The following is a 19231-nucleotide window of genomic DNA, read 5'->3' as shown; positions in this document are numbered from 1 at the left end:
TCTTCCCAATTAGATTCCTCTTCTACCGAAATCAGACTTTACATATGCCTTAAATATCAAGAGGTAAACTTTTTTTCTTCACTGGCCTGGAGGTGCGTTGTGATTGGCTGTTCCAAGAGGAAACACCGTCCAATTTTAGAAGCTTTCTGTCTGCAGCACATATGACCATGAGTGGGATCATGGATTTCTCTGCAGATCCAGCCTTCTCTTCTTCTCTCCTAGTGGTGTTCACATAATTATTACTTCTGTACAAGTTCAGAAACACAGGGTTGCAGTCAGTGGTGGAAGAAAGACCTTTACGTAAGGAAAAGTGCCTATACCATAATGTAAAAATACTCCATTACAAAGTCCTGCATTTAGTATCCTACTTAAGTAAAAGTACAGAGGTATTATCAGCTAAATGGGCTTAAAGTATGGAAAGTGGTCATTCTAGTAATATGTCCCCTGTGACTGACTGCATATTATTCTACATTATTAGAATGTTAATACTTCATCAATGTGTAAGTAAATATAATTAACATTTCACTGTTGTAGGTGCTTGAGGTAGAACTAACTACTTTATATACAGCTTGATAGTTTAGTCCAGTGGTTCTCAAACTATGGGTCGAGCCTTTCCAAAGGTTCATAAGATAAATCTGAGGGGTTGTAAGACGATTAATGGGAGAGGAAAGTAAGTTCTGCTGCGCAAATTTGTTTTCATTTTTTGGGACTTTTTGTTAACCTTTTTGGGCCCCAAACAGTTAAATGAAACCATGTGAGAAGTTGAGAGGGGAAATGTTTCTCTGGTGGAGTTGCTAACAGCTCATAGGAGGTCACAAGCCAGACAGATAAGGAACCACTAGTTTAATCTTAGCATGCATGCATTGTATTTTAGAAGCTTATCATAGGAAATCTGAAAATCTTACCAAAAATCAACAACTACAGCTGTCAGATAAATAAGTATAAGTATAAAGTAGCATAACATGGAAATACTCAAATAAAATACAAGTACTTCAACATTGTGTTTAAGTATACAGCACTTAAGTAAATGTTACTTTCCACCACTGGGTGCTGCAAGCTTAGAAATGAAATATCAATGAGTTCTGAATTAGTCTGATAGTAGAGGACAGAAGTGCAGTTACATTTGGGTATGTTATGAGATTGCAGTAGCTACAGCAGAGTTGAAGTCTGTGAAGTACTTTTTAGATATTTGGGTCCATTCCTGTGCTCCAGGCTGCTACAGTGTGGATTAACAGATGCCACTTTGTGTTAAAAAGAGATAGGCCTGTGGTTCTATTCAGGCAATACACAGGTGCATAATGGCGAAGTAAAAATGATGGAAGAAAGGTGGTGGTTCGTGAAGAGCCATGTCCTCATTATAATTGAACAATTTATAGCTGTTGTAGGATTAGTTTATTTTCCTTAAACTAATACACACACCAGTGTGCCTTGATGAAATTGCGGCCCGCGGGCTCTTAGGTGTGCACTCGGGCTGTTTATTTGTGCATGCAATGGTTTTTCCTCCGCCGCTCAAGTGTCTTGGTAATCCCTCTTTTATTCCGAAAGGTTATTCTCCGCTTGCTCCTGCCTCTGTCCGTTAAGATTAGCCATTTCTGGAGAGACTTCCATTTGCCTCTCATTATTAGACTTCTGTTACCTTTCGTTGGTCGGGCAGCTTTGAGCACCTCTCTTCCACCGAAGGTGAAGAGGATGTGCTCTGTGTCAATCATCTTGACACCAGCAGAAGGTCTAAAATGGCGGTTCAATGGCAGATAATCCTGAGTGGAAAGTTTGGACTGTGTGTATGTGTGTGCTCCAGCCCAGCATGGGATTTCTATCCACAGGTAGGCCAGATGCTACCTGTCATCTCCATTCAATCAGTGTAATCACTGACCTTTGCAGTAACATGGTTGTTTGCATATCGTATCAAGGCCAGGAGGAGTGCCAGAAACCAAGATGAGTGAATTGATGGAGCGGCTTTTTTTCTTTTTCTCCTCCATCACCACCACCACACATCCACACAATCTTCTCTATAATGAAAAACTTAGGGAGACAAGCTAGGAAAGAGGCGTTTCTGGGTAGTCAGTCTTCTGTGTTCCTCTGTGTGTGTGTGTGTGTGTGTGTGTGTGTGTGTGTGTGTGAGAGAGAGAGAGAGAGAGTGGCCCATGCACAACTGTGATCTCTGGACTGATACTGTATCAGCTTTATGCAGCTGCCTGGTGAAACGGTCGCAGAAAGAGGAAGCTCCGACAGTTACCACACAGTCAGTGAATCTGCAGTATGGGCTTCCCCCTCAGGCCAACTTGCAATGTACAGATCAAGAGGATTCCTGCAGACACACACCTTTAGTCTACTGATGCTTATCTGGGAATCAGACATGGACAGAGGTGTATAGGAGTGGGGGAATACTGTCTGTCCTCTGTGCACTGGCGGAACAAATATTTCAGATCTTTTACTAAGTACCAAAAATAAAAGTACTCATTATACAGACTGGCCTCTGTCAGAGTGTTACTATATTAATGATTAGATGTTATTAACATAAAAGCAGTGGTGGAAGGAGTTCTCAGATCTTTTACCTACGTAAAAGTAGTAATACCACAGTGTATATATAATACTTGGTTACAAGTAAAAGTGCTCATTATGCAGAATGAGATCCATTTCAGAATAATAAAATGCTGAGATGCTGCAGGTAAAGGTGGGGCTCATTCTAGCTACTATATATACTGCTGGGTAGCCTATAATAATACATCATGATGATATTGTGTACTAATAATCTGAATCTCCAAAGTAACTAGTGACTAAAGCTGTCAGATAAATGTAGTGCAGTTAAAGGTACAATATTTGCTTCTGAATTGTAGTGGAGTAGAGGTGTAAAGTAGCATATCATGGAAATATTCAAAGTACAAGCACCTCAAAAGTGTGCTTAAGTACAGTAGTTGAGTAAATGTAATTAGTTACTTTCCACAACTGCCTACAAGCTACCAGTATAATGAATATTTATACTGGTGTATTTCCTCAATATGCAGGATGTTACCTCTCCTCAAGAGCTTGTATTCATCAGTAGTGTGGCCATGGGTGGCTCTTCATCATGAAATAATAAGAAACACATCTTCCTCTCTTATCCAGTCTTTGCTGATAAAAACGTCTGGAGCTCCTTCGGATGAAAAATTGCTAATAGATCTGCAAAACACAATTTTTCAAACCTCACCCTACAGTGTCTTAACAGGCTGCATGGTTACATTTGGGCTAAATATTAATCATTTCTTAAAAATACCACGCCAAATTTAAGTTAGATTTCAAAATGCATCTTCACTTTCTGTAGCCTGGCAGAGATTTACTTTGATTTCTTAAAGGCCTGTGAATGTCCAAGTGGAGATATCCATCCTTAAATATGTAATACCAGCTATTTTTTCTAAACGAGTGTCATTATCCGGAAATAGACTGCTAATATTGATAGTGTTTTCTTGTCTTGTTTCGAAAGTCATTCGTTTCTCAGAAATGGACTGGAGTATTGATAAACAACTGTACATCGGTCCTAATAGTTTTGTTTTATTTTTAAATTGTGCTGTAATTGAGGATGGATAGATATATTGCTATATATAGATAAAACAGATTGGAAAAGTAGGATTTAAAGTTGTCAGGTAACCAACCAGATATTAAAACTGGAGATGGCTGCAAAACTGCCCGAAAACTAGTCCGATTTTAATTTTTCTTTTAAAAACCTCAGTTAGAATTGCATATCAAACCTATGAAAAACTGTTGTTGACACACAAAAATGATTTTTAAATAAAAATGCTTTACAATTTCATGACCTCAAGAAAAATGGTACAAATCTATAACACAGTTTTTGTGAAAGTGAAAAATGTGTTCTCATTTTTGATACTGCCATATCATGTCCTTCTTTTAGAGGAAGCACAACAGTGATATAAATCTACGTGTCAGTTAGATGTTTTCTGTAATTAAAGTAATCAGCTTAAAAACAGGACCTGTATAGAAAAGTGTATATCTTTCTCAAGCCAATACTTAGAACATTTAGTACAGTATATTTATTTCTGTTTGGATAAATGTCTGTGTTGACTATGTGTGTTACAGTACTTATGCTTATACTTATTTAAACATTGGTTTCTCTGTTTTTCCACTTTCAAATAGCATGTATCCCAATTTTATAGCTGTAATTTTTGAATGAAATCACAAGTCAAGTCAAATGGTGGAAAATACAGACCACATTATCTTCAACTTTGGTGTCATATTTAACGTACAAAATGTATAAATGTCCAGCATCAGATGTTTTATTTTTTTATTCCATCACTCTGTACTAGTGTTGGAGCCAAGCACTACTTCAAATGTTAGCTCTAAGTTTAGAAATGTGCATAGAGGAGGGGCTGTCTTGTCACACTCTCCACCCTGACTGTTGCTGAAACAGTCCATCACAGAGTAGTAGTGTCGCATGTCTCTTTAAATGCGGGTTGCGTAGATCCTTCATGAATGAAACCATGTGATCCAAACATCATTTGACGTCTGGCGCCTCCGACCACAGACTAAAACAAGCGAGGAAGGAGTGGATATATCTAGAGAGCTGCTAGAAGGCGTGAGCGGAAAAACATTTTTCCAACTGTTTCTCTCCACACCGGGTCGACCAACCATCGGCGAACCCCAACCTTCGAAGGTGCGGTGGGCGAAAGGCGCCGGTTTGACTTCTGGTGAGTCAGCTTGGTCGAAATCAACACTGAAATTCTTTAAAAAGTGCTGAATATAGAGGTGTTGTTTTACTGAGTGTGCACGGCCGCCGCTGCCATGCCGTTATCGCCGCCGAGTGTGGACGCGCTGATGTTGCCGCTTGTCCCGGTGTGCGCTGCCGCCGCTGCGCTGTCCTGTTCAGCCGAACTCACCGCGACGCCGCTGTCGTGTAAAGGGCAGCGGTCTGGTAGTGCTGAATCATCACGATCCAGTCGACGTCTAGACCCGTACATACGAGACTTCCGAGACAGGCTCGGTCGCTCGCACGGCCACGCCGACCGATCAACCGGCGATTTCATAATAACACAGACAAAGGGGGTGTAGTAGGCTACGTTGCGTACGGCTGTCAAGCTTAAAAAAGAAGCCATGTGTCGGAATTAGAAGCCCGTGCGGAGTTCGAGAGCGTGTCGGCTTTGCCGTTGGTATCGCCGGGGATTCCCTTGTGTTGTGGCTACTAACGTTAAATGGCTAGATATTTAGAAAGGTGGAAGTAAGAAGAGCTAGAGAAACACATTAACGCAGAGTAACAACTTAGGACAGCGGAAACGCCGGATAACAACACACAACCTCACCGTTAGCTTCTCCGACTGTCCTCTCCTCGGGGTGCTGAAGCGGCAGCGGTGCGGTGGACCCAAACTGGAAGCCACCCGCTGTCGCTTCACAAACTGCCAACTCGTCTATTGCCGCCTCACAGGTAAGATGGCCAGTCAGCTATTCGTTAGGTGTGCGGGGATTTTATTTGTTTAGCGGACGGTTTTACTGACTCTTGAGGTAACCTCTCGTCGACTAGCTGCTTGCATACATGGCGGTGTGATATAAGTAACGTATGTAATGAATAAAAGCCGGCGACAACAATAAACAACCCCGGCTGTCCTTGTGGTGCATTTGTAACTGTCAAACGTCCAGCGGCTAGCTAGAGTAGCCTATATCCTAGCTGTTAGTGAGAGGGCAGCAGGGACTCTGCTGGAGCGACTGTTTTGACATTTTGCTTTGTGTCAGACGCTGTTCTTCCGACAGGCCTTCAGTTCATGCATCTTTTTTAACATTAGGTCATACGTTTGACATTTAAGTGACTTGTGCTGTCGGTTCAAACAGAGAGAATCAGGCCATTTCCTGGTGTTCCTGGTTGTACACCGGCTGGGCTCGCGGCAGAGATGCTGATTCATCACAACGTTGTTATTTCTCAACGTTTGCGCGAGCAGAGCGGAGGCATGAGGGAGCCATGGCAACATGGCACCGGCGGCAGGCGGGCGGACAAAGGTCTGGCGCGAGGGAAGGAAGAGCTCGGTTTATTTTGGGGGCTTGGCTCAAAATGAAATAGGCCCGGTCATGTAGAGGTAGTTGACGTGTTTACGGGATAATTAGAGCTCATGTGGGCTGAGGAATGGATGTTTTTAAAATGTCAATTGTGCTAAATTTGTTAATTTTTCAGTGAGGTTTGGTTATTCAGTGGGCTCAAATACATTTTCAGTCAATATGGATTTAAGGGAAATGGGAAGACTGTGCACACAGGCATGATACTAACATATGCTGTACATTATTTAGTTGCTTAACCTGTTTTTACTTTTGGCTTATGACTTAAGCTAAATAAATCATTTTCAGTCACAAGCGGTCAACCAATGATAGGCTACTTGCTGCCTTTTGATATCTTGCAGTGATCACTCACTTTTTGCTGAAAACCTTGTCGGAAAGTCTACAAATCAAAAATTAGCCTTGTGTGTAAATATCATTAAATATATTTGGACAAAAACAAATGAAACATGGAGGGGAGGGCACATACCCATGGCAGTTAATGTTGAGCACTGATTGCTCATGAACCCACACACAGACTTGTGCTTAAAAAAAAGAAAAAAAAAGAAAGCACCTCACTGAACTGTAAAGAGTTGGAAGGGAATATCCTCTGATTGATCTCTTGTAGATGGGCCATTATCTGCTGCCTGGTAGCAACCTATGAGCATTGCGACTCTTAAACACTGACGAGTAATAGGGAAGCTCTGTGGGCTCAAGAAAAACAGAAACTTCACCCCCTAATGACTCCATATCAGCAGCTTTAGTTTGCGTCAGCACTCTGCTGAGTGTATCAAAAGTATGTAGTAAGCAAGTTGGCAAGTACTGTAATAGAGGGTCATAATGATGAAACAGTTGTATCAGTATTGGAGAGAAGAGCACCCCCCTTACTCTCTCTCTCTCTCTCTCTCTCTCTCTCTCTCTCTCTCTCACACTCACTCACACACACACATTTCCCCCCATTTCCTATTCTCATTACATGCACGCACACACACAACCAAGGGGCTAAACTTTTTTATACTTGGTATCAGTATTTAATCAGTGCTTGAAGTGCATTTCTCTGTCAAGTACTTTCCCCATCCTTCCCTGGTGTTCACGGTAATTGAACGCTGACCAATGCTTATGTGTGCAACTTTGCTGATGGTGGCGGAGCGGCAAGGCGCGCGGAGCAAGGGGGATGAAGGAAGAGGGAGGAAGAATGAGAGATGGGATTTGAGGAAAGAATTGAGAACAAGGACCTTTTTGTCTTCAAGGCATTCCCCTGAAAATGCTGAGGCGAAGCAAATGCGCTCTCGCTTGACAGATGGCGTTTTCACTTGTTACTTACCACAGCTAGTTTCTTTGCCTTGTCGTGTGCATGTGTGTGAAAGTGTGTGTGTGTGCATGTGAGAGAGTGTGTGAAGAGAGCAGGGGATTTAAAAACACCTATAAGATGCTATGATCTAGTTGCTGTAGGGGCTGTGTGTGTGTGTAAGCACCATGGTTAGGTGTGTGTGTGTGTGTGTGTGAGTTCCTAGCTGTACTTGCAAGATGGGGAAAGAAGATGTAGCAATGGGAAGTCATTTTACAATCGGTTGGCCTTCACAACATTTTGCACTGCCCTTAACAATGCCTGACCTGAAGCTTCTCTCTTCATGAGACGGTCCTAAGTAATGAGTGTAACATCACAGTTTTATCACATCAGAGGTGTGTGTGTGTGTGTGTGTGTGTGTGTGCGCGCGCTCTCATATAAACTTGTTTGATTTTCTGCATGTACTGGGGTCAGATTGATGTAAAACTGTGTAAAACGTCCTCTAGGTGTGTGAGGAAGAAAGGATGGGACAGGAACTAAGACAGGTGTTTACACTTCTGGAAGGAAGAGATGCACTCACCTTGAGAGCTGAAACGATTAGTTGATTACTCGATTAGTGAAAAGTTATTCAAGTCTTTAACAAAAATGCTAAGAAAGTCACTGGTTCCAGCTTCTCAAATTTAAATATTTTCTGTTTTTTTTTTTTTTACTCTCCTATGATAGTAAAGTGAATATTGTTGGGATTTCGACTGTTGGTCAGATGAAACAAGCTGTTTGAATATGTCAACTTGGGCTTTAGGAAATTTATGACATTAAGCAAATTTTTTGACATTTTCTAGGCCAATCAATTATTGAGAAAGTAATCGTCAGATTAATCACTGATGAAAATTATTATTATTAGCCTAGTTGCAACCCTACTCGTGTCAAGTATTGTCTCAAAACCTTGGTTTGTGTTTTGTATTTTGGGCTGAAACAAATTTTTTTCATTATCGATTCATCTGCCGATTCTTTTTTTCAATCAATCGTCTAGTCTATGAAACGTCAAAAAAATGCTCATCACCGAAGGTGAGCTCTTCAAATGTAATATTTGGTCCTACCAAACATCTCCAAACCCCAGAATAATTGAAAAATGACTGAAACCAATAATTGATCATCAAAATAGCCAATTATTTTTTATCATTTCAGCTCTAGTTTTATAAGAAGTTTGCAAGGGATGGATACTTACAAACATGCAATGAAATACCGTAGCCTTGTCATACATGTTACCCTTGTGAAGCTAATAATGTTAAACGTTTGCCTAAGTCAGTGCCAACTTCTGGTACTTGACAGTTTTTGATCCTCGGTTTGTTGGACACATTTTGAGGTCGTTAATGATGTTTTGGTTCTAATGCACAGCATTATATTGTAACATGTTCCTGTTGTATTTTCTATATCCATCCCTGCATTAAAGAAGAAGCTTTCCAAAGGCAGCATTTATTGCAGAGCTATAGTACTGGATTGCATTAGATTGCACAGGTGTTCTCAATATCGTGTCCACCTTGTGTGTGTGTGTGTGTGTGTGTGCGCGTGTGTGTGAGAGAGTTCGCTGTTTGTGGAGATAATTTCTAAGTAGCGCCTGTGTGTTTATGATCTTGTTTACTACTGGGATCCATTTCAGAAAAGTCTTGTTATGTTTGCAAATTTCTGAGAGAGAGAGAGAAGAAAAAAGAGAGAAGTGAAAGCAGGAATAAAAGAGGGAATCGGAGAGTGGGTGAGAGAGAGGCTGGGAAGCAGTAGGGCAGATCAATAGTTGAGTGTTTTTTCTCCACAGTAATGATGAAATATGGTGTAAGCAGATCTGGTGCATAATCATTGCTGTGCTGCTGTTTTTCCTGCTTCCGTGTGAGTGTGCTGCTTGTCCTTGTGTTATTTTGACTTTGTGTGTGTGTGTGTGTGTGTGTGTGTGTGTGTTAAGTGTCTTGGCTCCTTATTTACATAACCTCCCTGAGAACTGAAAAATATATGAAATCAAGATAAATCCCATTGCAGCACGCACAAGAAGTCAAAAGGATTAGGAAATGGAAAATGTGTTTAAGTTTAGTTTAAGTGGCTCAAATTACTGATCCAATCCTCTGTCCTGAAATGGTTGCGGAGTGTTCAAACACCGGTATTACAAAGCCGCTTTTCTGTATCAATAATCTCTCTGTGATCAGCACTCTTTGAGTCAAGTTCTCATGTTTTCCCTCTGAGGACCTTTGGGTTTATTTTGGAGCTTTTTTGAGAAGGCTCCAGTTAAAGGAGACTTCTCATTCCCACACATACACAAATAGACACATACACTCCATGGCTTAGGAATGATTTTGTTTTGCATGCAGTGTTGAGATATTGAGAATGTAGCCCTGGAGATGCAAGGCCCTGGTAACAGGAGTATCCGTACCAGAGGTTGTCAACCAGTTGCATCATCTCTATGCGCCAAATTGCCGCATTTTTTAACTGCAGTGTGACGATACCAGATTTGTGGTATAAATTTCGGAACCTTTTTTAAATTAAATAAAAAAAAATTAAAAAAACACGCACCCGATGTGGATCAATGCCAAGGAGCAAAGAGAGGGAACAAAGATATGTGTGTGCCTCAAATGTGGCGCCAGCTCTTTGCCTTCACCTGTGGCATTAACATATTTCCATGCAACAACAGTTCTCCACTGAGTTTTAATTTACCTGTTCACATTGAAGCCAAGTTTAGAAACTAAACATCAGAGCTGTTGTGAAACAAAGTAGGTGCATACCTCTATCAAATCACCTTCAGAATGATTGAATGTGACTGATGGGATAGCGTATTGGCATCTGGAGTCAGGTTTAACTTTTTAACCATCACACCTGATGCATGTTGATCTTCTCTGGATGCTGATTCTTTTTTATTTTTCTTGTACTGACAACTAAAATATCTCAGGAGCCTTTTTACTCGCCCTCTCTGTCTGTTTGACCTATGTAGACAAAGCGGACTAGGGCAACTAACTTTTCATTGTCGATTAATCAGCTAACAAATTTTAACATTTTAATCGATTAGTTGTTTAGTCTACAAAATGTCAGAAAATACTGAAAAATATCCATCACAAGGTGTGACATCTTCGCATGTCTTGTTTGGTCCGACAGTCCAAAACCCAAAGAGATTCAATTTGCTATCATAGAAGATAAGAAAACCTGGAAATATTCACATTTAAGAAGCTGGACCCAGTGAATTTGTTTTGCTTTTTGCTTAAAAAATAACGATTAATCCAAATTGTTGCTGAAGAATTTTCTGTTGATTGACTAATCGATTAATCAACCTTTCAATTCTTTCAGCTCTAAAGCTGACAAAGCTGGACGATAAACAGATTTGTTCAACATACAGTCTCAATTTTCTATCATCCTTTGTAATGGAAACAGCGCACTATAAAAACAGAACATACATTTGGATGATTAAGTTAACTTAATTCTAAGTTCACATACAAAACATGCAAGTTAGCCAGTGTCTTGGAGGAGATGAGGAAAAAGCCTTTTATCTGGATACAATTTGGCTTTGTAGCATTTCTCTTTTTTCTTCTGCTTTTTGAGGCACAAAAGGCACTTATTTGAAATTTTCCACTTAAACATGTTATTTGAAAGTATGTAGAAATATCTATAACATTAAAATAGATTTTTGATGTTTGATACATAGCGGCATCTTGTAATCCCATGTGGGATGAACCAAATGTTTGGCATGACTAAACTAACTGTATAAAGGAAAAGAGACCTCATTACTACAGTAGAATGTGCACATGCCCACATACTATGGCCCTGTGTGTATTTGTGAGCCACAATGCCTGTCATACCATCTTAAACGAGTGACCGCAAGTGGGAAATCTTAAAATGGTCACCCGCAATGTCCCAGTGCAAAAGGCCACTCTCCATGATACCTCTTTGAGCTACAAACATGTCTCCCCCTGTTCATTGCTGCTTTTAAATGTTTGCCAAGAAGGTTCTGACGATATTAACTCATTTCTGTGACTGATAATGATGAATGCATCATGCTTACTTTGCTGCAGCACCAAAACTTTGTCTTTGTCTCAAGTTAGTATTGCTGACCGGGGATGTACAGCGCTGGGGGGAATAAGGGAATAAATGTAACATGCCGTTTAACTTATCGCTGTCTCCCTCGCAGTTATTCACACACAAAGAGAGAACTATCTTAACCTACGGTACATGATTTCTCTCCTCCTTTAAAAAAAAAAAAAAAAGCACTTATGAAAAAAGAAAAAGGAGCCAGAGCTCAATTGCCTGACAGTGCAGTTTTTTTGCTTGTGTTGGGAAATTTGTCATCACACTCCAACTTACTACCTGGAATGAGAAAAACGTGTCGACACCAGGACTTTTTCTCGCCTTTAATAACACACTTGCACAAACACTGTCTCGCAAACACTTAACCAGCACGTGCACACACACACACACACACACACACACACACACATACCCCTTTTTGAACTCTCAGAAAAGTGTGAAAGTGATCGCTCTTCTCTCTCCATATATTATAATATGTATATGAGGGGCCAGACTCTTTCTCCTTTACAAGTCTTCTCCTTCACTTTCCCTGTGTTTTCTCCATCTCCTCGGCTCCCTTCTCTGTCTGTGTTATCATGCTTATTTCACGCTCTGCATACCTCCCAGTTAATAGCTTCCTGCTCTTTCTCCACGCATAGACACAGCTCAAACTGGTGTCTTTTCTCCCCCCTTCTCTTCAGTTCCTCACCCTCTCTCCATGGCCCACGTATCTCCGCTGTGAGCCTGCCCCCTCTCTGTACAAAGGTTGCCATTATCGCCGATCTGATTCCTAATTCTCAATTAGCCTCCATACAGCGCTCGTCGTTAATTATTTACCAACTCCCTCAACACCCTCGGCCCACACTAGATCAATGAGCAAGAGCACTGCTCCCTCTTTTTTTTTTTTTTTTTTTTTTTTTTTACTAACAAAGGCAGGGTGGACTGCAGCCAGGAGCCCAGTTTTGTGGCGCTCTGAGGTTTTAATTCACACTCCCTACATTTTTCTCTCTTTATGTCTTTCCATCATGTCCTCTCCGTGTCTTACTGTGTGTCTTCTCTGACTCACTCGGCTGCCATCCTTTGTGTTCTCCATTATTGCTCAGAGAGTTGCCTGAGGGAGGAGGCGCAGTTAAAGCAGTTGTTATGTTGGGATTATTCAATAAAGACAGACTTGCCACTGCATCACAAAGGACTTGTGACTCTTACAATCTATTCTTGATCAGTCTCTATATGCTACCTTGTTTATGCTTGCGTACACCCACACACACCAGCCCCCGGGTTGTTTGTGAAGCACCTAATCTGGCTATTTGTTTTCCTGTGTGTGTGTGTGTGTGTGTGCGCGCAGCATGCCACCATCTTTTAAGTAGGAAGTCTCTTTCTAAGAAATTCTTCTCTGTGTGGCGGTAGTGGTTCTCTCAAACAAGATTAATTAGAGTTCTGTCTGAAGCCAGCCACACACACACACACACAGAGTTCATCACCCTGTTCGTCTGCACTACATGAAGAGAAAGGACTGGTGCTGTATGTCTTGTGCAGTTTCTTGTGCTCTTTAATCTATCTTTATAAGCCCCATGATCGCTGTGTTGACATTCTGCCACACCATTAGTCTTGTTTTCATCCTTTCTCTAGGACTTGATTTGTCAACAAGACAGGATGTAAGGCTTTTGTGTGTGTGTGTGTGTGTGTGTGTGTGTGTGTGAGAGAGAGAGAGAGAGAGAGAGAGAGAACAGAAGGTTGGGGGGGAGGGTCAGCACTAGTTTCATTGCTCTGGATCAGCCTCAGAACTTTTCTAATTGGAGGTTTTAGTCGTGGTCGTTGCTGAGTTCAGGGGTTTTTTTTCTACCCCAATCCCCTCCATCCATTCCTCCCTTCCTGGTCCCCCTCCAACAGCTAAGCTCTTACAAATGTGTTGAGGATGCATTTTCACCCAAACGCTTTCCCACCCCCTCTTCTTTCCTCCTTCTCTGCACCCCCCGTCCTGTTCCTCCTCATCGACGTCCCTCTCCTCCTCCTCCTCCTTACTCACTTGCCTCTCTCTTTTTCCTCTCTTCTATCTCCCATGTCATTTGCACCCCCCACCCCGTCCTCCCTCCATACTCAGCATTTTTCTCGGCTGTGGGTGTGATGTCTCCGCTGTAACGCTAATCAGCTCTGGAGACGTCAGCATTCTTTCAGTCCTCCTTCACCACCACCAGCACCCACCCTTTCTCCTCCTTTCTTACCTAGTCTGTCTTCATCTTGCTATCCTACCAACTCCTCACCCTCTTTTCTCCTCACTTTCTTATCTTTTCCTCTCTTCTAGCTGTATTTTACTCATCTCCACCACTTCTCACCTCTTCTTCCATCCCTGTCCCCATGTCCCGTGTGTGTGTGTGTGTGTGTGTGTTGTGTCTCTGCACTGTAACCGTAAGCAGCTCTGCTCTTTAGTTGTCAGCGTTCTTTCGGTTGCTCCATAAAAAATACAGCCTGCCACAGCAAAAAAGCTGTCTGTTGTAGCAACAGTGACTGTGGCATTGACCACACCGCAGCGACCACCCCGCAAGCATTATGGGAAGGACACCTCTGGCACTTTTGTATTTGTGTGCGTGTGTGTGTCTGGGTGTGTACGCCCAAGATGAATGGCTATGTCTTTGCTCAGCAGATGATCTTTAACCTGGGTGACTTACACATGGCCTGAGCTCTCAGAAAACACACACACACACACAAACTAGTTTATTTCAGTTTTATGTTGTGGTGTAGGTCAGATTTTATGTTGTCTAACTTTGGTGAAATAGGCCCCAAACTTAATGTACTGTCTTGCTCTGTGTATACTAACACCACTACTACCACTACTCTAGCTATAACTACTATGACTACTACTCAGATTTTTAGGGCATTTTTGCCTTTTAGTGGACAGGAAATGAGGGGAATAGAGAGAGGGGTATGACATGCAGCAAACTGTCCAAGATCGGGGAGGTTGTGATTATGCCCCTTAACCATTTGGCTACAAGGACGCCCTAATAATTAGCACATTAATCAATAATGAAAATAATCATTAGTTGTAGCCATAGCACAGATACTATCCTTTTCTGAACTCATCAGTGTAACTTAGTTGGATTTAGCTCATGATCAGATCCATCAGTTACTGTTAATTTGTTCATAGCCAAATCTGGCACATTTTGTAGTCTAAAATTTTCTCATCGTTACTAAACAAAATGTACAAACCACAGACAGTGATTGATTATTTCTGCAGAGGACATGTAATTAAAAGTAAGCCATAATATATGAAACTAAGACATTTGCAGATACTAAAAATGATTACGAAGGAGCTGGATCTGTATGGATATAGATACTACAATACCTTCTGTGCACCTGCAATATTTCCATTTGCTAGTTGCTTTCATCTAAGACAACTAAAAATTCCCTAACATTTTAATATGGTGTTGTCAAGTACGGAAGAAAACCTCTGAGCCATGTACAGTATGTTCAATTTCCGCACGTATCAAGCGTTGTTTAGCACTTTAAACACAACTACAGTTGCACGTTTGTGTACTTGCAGCCGACCGTTTTACGTGTGTGTTTTATTGTGCCCCACTGGCATGGCGGTAGGGGAATGGGTGTGTGTGTGTGTATGTGTGTGTGCGTGCGCATGCCGGCATGCTTTTTGTTTGTATGTAGATGGGGTTAGAGGGGGTTGGGTTTTGGGCACAGGGGAAATAAACCAGCGCCTGGCAGGAAAACCGCCTCCTTTTTGCCCCCTCTGTTTTCCCTCCCCCCCTCTCTTCACCACACCCACCAGCCACCCTCAGTCTTCATGTCTTTGATCCATCTATTGTGCGATGGTGCACCTCCAGCTGTGGGAGGCTGCATCCTGACAAAATGTAAGACTGCAGTGGTACATGAGGATGGAAGATATTAGTTTATTGAGAAGAAGCTCTATATGAAAGACCATTTATAATTGACTGACTTAAAGAGAGCTTGAAGTGCTGATGTCAAATGCTCTGAATCAAGCAGTGCCATTGCTCCATCATAGTAAACCTCGTATGTGAGGAAAAGTGAAGTGTCACTCTTTTTTTCATATTCTTCATCATTTTATTGAATTTTTGACAGAATTTTGAGTTGCTGTGCATTTGACGTGCGTTGTGTGTGATAACTTGTATGTGCTTGTAGTGTACATGTTTCTTTGATCTACAGCTATTTATAACTGTATGATTTGTGGCAGCGCTTGCACACGCTCACGCACCCTCACAGACAGACAGGCAGAGGTGCGACGTGGGGGAGGCTCACTGGCATGCTCAGTGCCGGGCCTTTCGACAGAAAAGAATAAGAATGAAACAAGAACAGACACGTTGCCTAATGTCACTTGCATTTCATCACTTCCCTAAACAAGGAGCTTTTTAAATTACCCAACTTGTGAATGACTGAAGAAATATAACTTATTTCCAAATTTGCTTCTTACTTCAGAGAGTATAAATACATAAAGGGAGACAACAGGCTGTCTTCAGCAAATTGGTTTAACTAAACGTCTGATTCAGCAGTATCAGGTGTGGTGGTTTGGCTGAGAAGCATGCCTTTTTATGATTTGAGGACAACCGCATTTCACTGTCCATTAGACAGTCAATTACATGTGAGCACGTTCTCTCGTTGACCCCCCCCCCCCTCGTGCCCTGTAGGCTTTACATAGCCTGGAACTATATTTTGGGCAAACCCTCACTCAGGAGTTAGACAGTTGTAAGGGGTGCAGGAAACGGGGGGGGGGGTAAAAAGTGACAGAGGAGAGCAGAAATTTGCACGGCAGTTGGGGGGGGGGGTGAGAGAGTGAGATCAGGAATCTGCTGAGTCATCATGACTGGTCTCATGATGATCACTCAGCAGCAGCAACAATAGCCGCACTTTATCGAACACACACACACACACACACACACACAGGTCTTAGAGATGAGAGCCAGACCAACTGCACCATACAAAGCATCTCATTGAGAGCTTGTGGAGATGCTCATCTGTGGAGCTGTGCGCTCTAAGGACTGATCTCATCTTTGCACTTCCAGGCTCCCTCTTTGTTGACTTCTGATCCACACCACCATCCTTTTGTCTCTTGTTTCCACTTTGGTACAAATGCATATACATCATTTTATCTGGTTTGCTTTCATTTTTATCCCTAGTAGGTGTAGGTCTGTCTTTCTACTTCTCTCCAGTCTCTACGGGTAAGGTGTGTGTGTGTCTGTGTGTGTGTTACGGCTCTAACAGTTGGTTTTCCCCTGGAGTCCTTCCCACAAATTTTACCACTTCCTCTTCTTTCACATTCATTACATTCCTATTGGCCTAAAGCCAACCAATAAGAGTTCAACAACACAAAGGTAGTGGGCACTGTTAGTGTAACCACCAGGAAACAGGAAGTCAGGGAAATTCTAAGAAAAGTTTGTGTGTGTCACTTTCACTCATACACTGTGACACAGATGCATAATCCTGTAACATGCTCACACAGTGCTCCAACAGTAGATTTCAATGTGGTATGTCTCCACTGGTCCAGGTGGGTATTGACACACACTTTGTATGTTTTTACTGATCTCAAGGAAGCATTATTGTTCTTAAACACAGTGGTTTAAAGTGAACTTTTTAAATGCTATTACTCTGTTAACTGGCTTTACACAGAACTTCAGCTGTCTGTTATGTTGCTTCTTTGCTCATGTTTTTTACTCTGTTGCGTCTCCGTAGGTCTGTTCAGAAGAGCAAGGCTCTTGTGGCATGACGACGACTAACAAAGGAAATAAAGCCTTGAAGGTAAGATAGTGCTTTACACTGAATTACACTCTCTATCTTATATGTTGTTCTCTCTCTGTCTCACTCCCCTTCCTCCTCCTGTTTCCTCCAGGTGAAGCGTGAGCCGGGGGAGAATGGCACCAGCCTCACAGACGAGGAGCTGGTGACCATGTCAGTGCGGGAGCTGAATCAGCACCTCAGAGGGCTCACCAAAGAAGAGATCCTGCAACTGAAACAACGGCGGCGCACCCTGAAGAACCGGGGCTACGCCGCCAGCTGCCGGGTGAAGCGAGTGACCCAGAAGGAGGAGCTGGAGAAGCAGAAGGCCCAGCTGCAGCAGGAGGTGGACAAACTGGCCAATGAGAATGCTTCGATGCGCGTTGAGCTGGACACTCTGAGGTCTAAGTACGAGGCGTTACAGACCTTCGCCAGGACTGTGGCACGGAGCCCCACTGTCGGGGTCGGGGTTAGGGCTGGAGGGGGAGGGGGAGGGGTGCCGTCATCAGTCATTGGTCCACTCATACCAGGGAAGGTGGCAACAGCGACGAGCGTGATCACAATAGTGAAGTCAAAAACAGATGCACGGTCTTGAGGGAGGGAAAGATAGATGAGGGTGTATCGGGATGGAGTTCAGCTGCAACAGAGTCATTCTTCTTCTCTGCCGGCCACCTCTCCTCCACCTGCACTGACTTCAAACAGCTGGGCAGCCTCGATCTCATCGCCTCAGCATGTTCCCGTCACCTGTAACAGATCAGTGCAGGTGAAGGAAAGGATGGATGCAGAGGAAGATTATTGTGACTAAAAAGACGCAAACCCTTGGTCAGCACATGATCATTTAACACAGGACAGAAAGATATACAGGGTTCCTACGGTCACTGAAAGCCTGGAGAAGTCAAAGAATTTGAGATTAGTTTTATTCCAGGCCAGGGGAAAAAAAGATTAAAAAAAAGTAAATGGAAGGAAATTTTGTTCAGTTGCCATTTACTGTCAAATCAAGTGCTCAGTGTCAAGTTTTACTGTTGGTAGATCTACATATCTGCAAGTGCATAATAATCCCGTCACACATCTGCACACTAGATTTGAAGTTGTCTTTTGCCTGAACCAAGATGTTGAACATTTAAATTTGCTAAAGCAACAAACATATTCTAACACATGTATTACATATGTAATAGAATCAGAAGGACGGTATTAATGTGTTAGTTACAGGAAAGCCATTGGATTAGATTGGCACAAACAGTGTTGGGTCCCTGAGTTCCAAAAGAATAGATTTCATGTGACCTGCTGATTTCAGTGGCTGCAGAGAAATCCCATCTTGCTCCACCTAGCCAAGAACTTCTTCAGAAAAGTACTATAGAAAAATATATATTACACAATGGTGGTAACTGTATTTCTACTGTTTTGTACTGTGTTGTCATTCACATGAGGTCCAAAGTGTATTCTCTGTGTGTCAATTGTTATATATCAGGAATTCTGTGAAATTCTGTGGCGCGTGTTCGTTTTGGTATTGCTATATTTAGTTAGCTGTATTTTTTCTACGGTCTCTTCACTTTCTATGTCCAACTCTCTTTCTCTTACCTATTCTTTCTCTGTCCTTCCATTTTTCAATTCCAACTGGTTTCCAATTGTTACACACAGTACTTCCTGGATCTAATAGAAATAGGGGGGGAAAGGCAATTAATATAAAAAAAAAAAAAAAAAACACAACATACTATAGAGAAAAGGAGATAGAGTTACTGAGGGCCACTGACCTTAACTCAGTTTGTAAGAATTTTCAGGGAAATGGTCGTTTGAACACCAGAGCTGAATTAAGATAACGTTGTCTTCTGTCTGTTTGAGTTCCTCTCAAAAGTATATTCAAGAAAATTGGAAGGGCAAGTGCCTTGGTCTCCTAATGATATGCATCAAGAAGAAGTCAAGAGAACATTGTGGAAGGACGGTGGAGATTCATTGCAGGTGCAAAACCTGTGCTTAATGGGATACACTGACCAATCAGGAATCAGGTTGTGACAGCATTTAACTCTCGCTGTGCGTTGTTGTATGAGCTGTGTAGTACTCATCAGGATTAATAATATTAATAACACCCATTTATGTGACTTGGCAGTTAATTTACTTAAAAATAAATAAAAGGGTCTGCAAAACAGGAACCCGTATTTAGCCTGATTT

The 19231-nt window shown here is 42.1% G+C and overlaps 1 protein-coding gene across 3 annotated transcripts; it reads left to right on the top strand.

Annotated features, from left to right (window-relative positions):
• The first annotated feature begins 4384 nt into the window (after positions 1–4384).
• Positions 4385–18943, top strand: mafgb (v-maf avian musculoaponeurotic fibrosarcoma oncogene homolog Gb). Of its 3 annotated transcripts, none has more exons than XM_044191378.1 (3): positions 4385–4679; positions 17024–17089; positions 17181–18943. In XM_044191378.1, the coding sequence occupies exons 2-3, from the start codon at positions 17054–17056 to the stop codon at positions 17658–17660; spliced, it is 516 nt and encodes a 171-aa protein (XP_044047313.1). In that variant the 5' UTR covers positions 4385–4679; positions 17024–17053; the 3' UTR covers positions 17661–18943. The 3 variants fall into 3 exon arrangements, with proteins under 3 accessions (XP_044047313.1, XP_044047314.1, XP_044047312.1); XM_044191379.1 differs by lacking the exon at positions 4385–4679 and adding an exon at positions 4724–5410; XM_044191377.1 differs by lacking the exon at positions 4385–4679 and adding an exon at positions 13233–16838.
• Positions 18944–19231: the final 288 nt, after the last annotated feature.

The sequence above is a fragment of the Siniperca chuatsi genome, linkage group LG3 (assembly GCF_020085105.1).
Source record: "Siniperca chuatsi isolate FFG_IHB_CAS linkage group LG3, ASM2008510v1, whole genome shotgun sequence".
Lineage (NCBI taxonomy): Eukaryota > Metazoa > Chordata > Actinopteri > Centrarchiformes > Sinipercidae > Siniperca > Siniperca chuatsi.
The sequence above is the reverse complement of the archived record's forward strand: the minus strand, read 5'-3'. Positions and strand labels throughout refer to the sequence as shown.

Bases quoted from the DNA above. Each gene is read 5' to 3' on its own strand.
- mafgb (XM_044191377.1), top strand. From the start codon at position 16,782: ATGCTCACACAGTGCTCCAACAGTAGATTTCAATGTGGTATGTCTCCA. The intron at 16,839-17,023 runs GTGGGTATTGAC...GCGTCTCCGTAG, and splicing joins GTATGTCTCCACTGGTCCAG to GTCTGTTCAGAAGAGCAAGG. The intron at 17,090-17,180 runs GTAAGATAGTGC...TGTTTCCTCCAG, and splicing joins AAGGAAATAAAGCCTTGAAG to GTGAAGCGTGAGCCGGGGGA.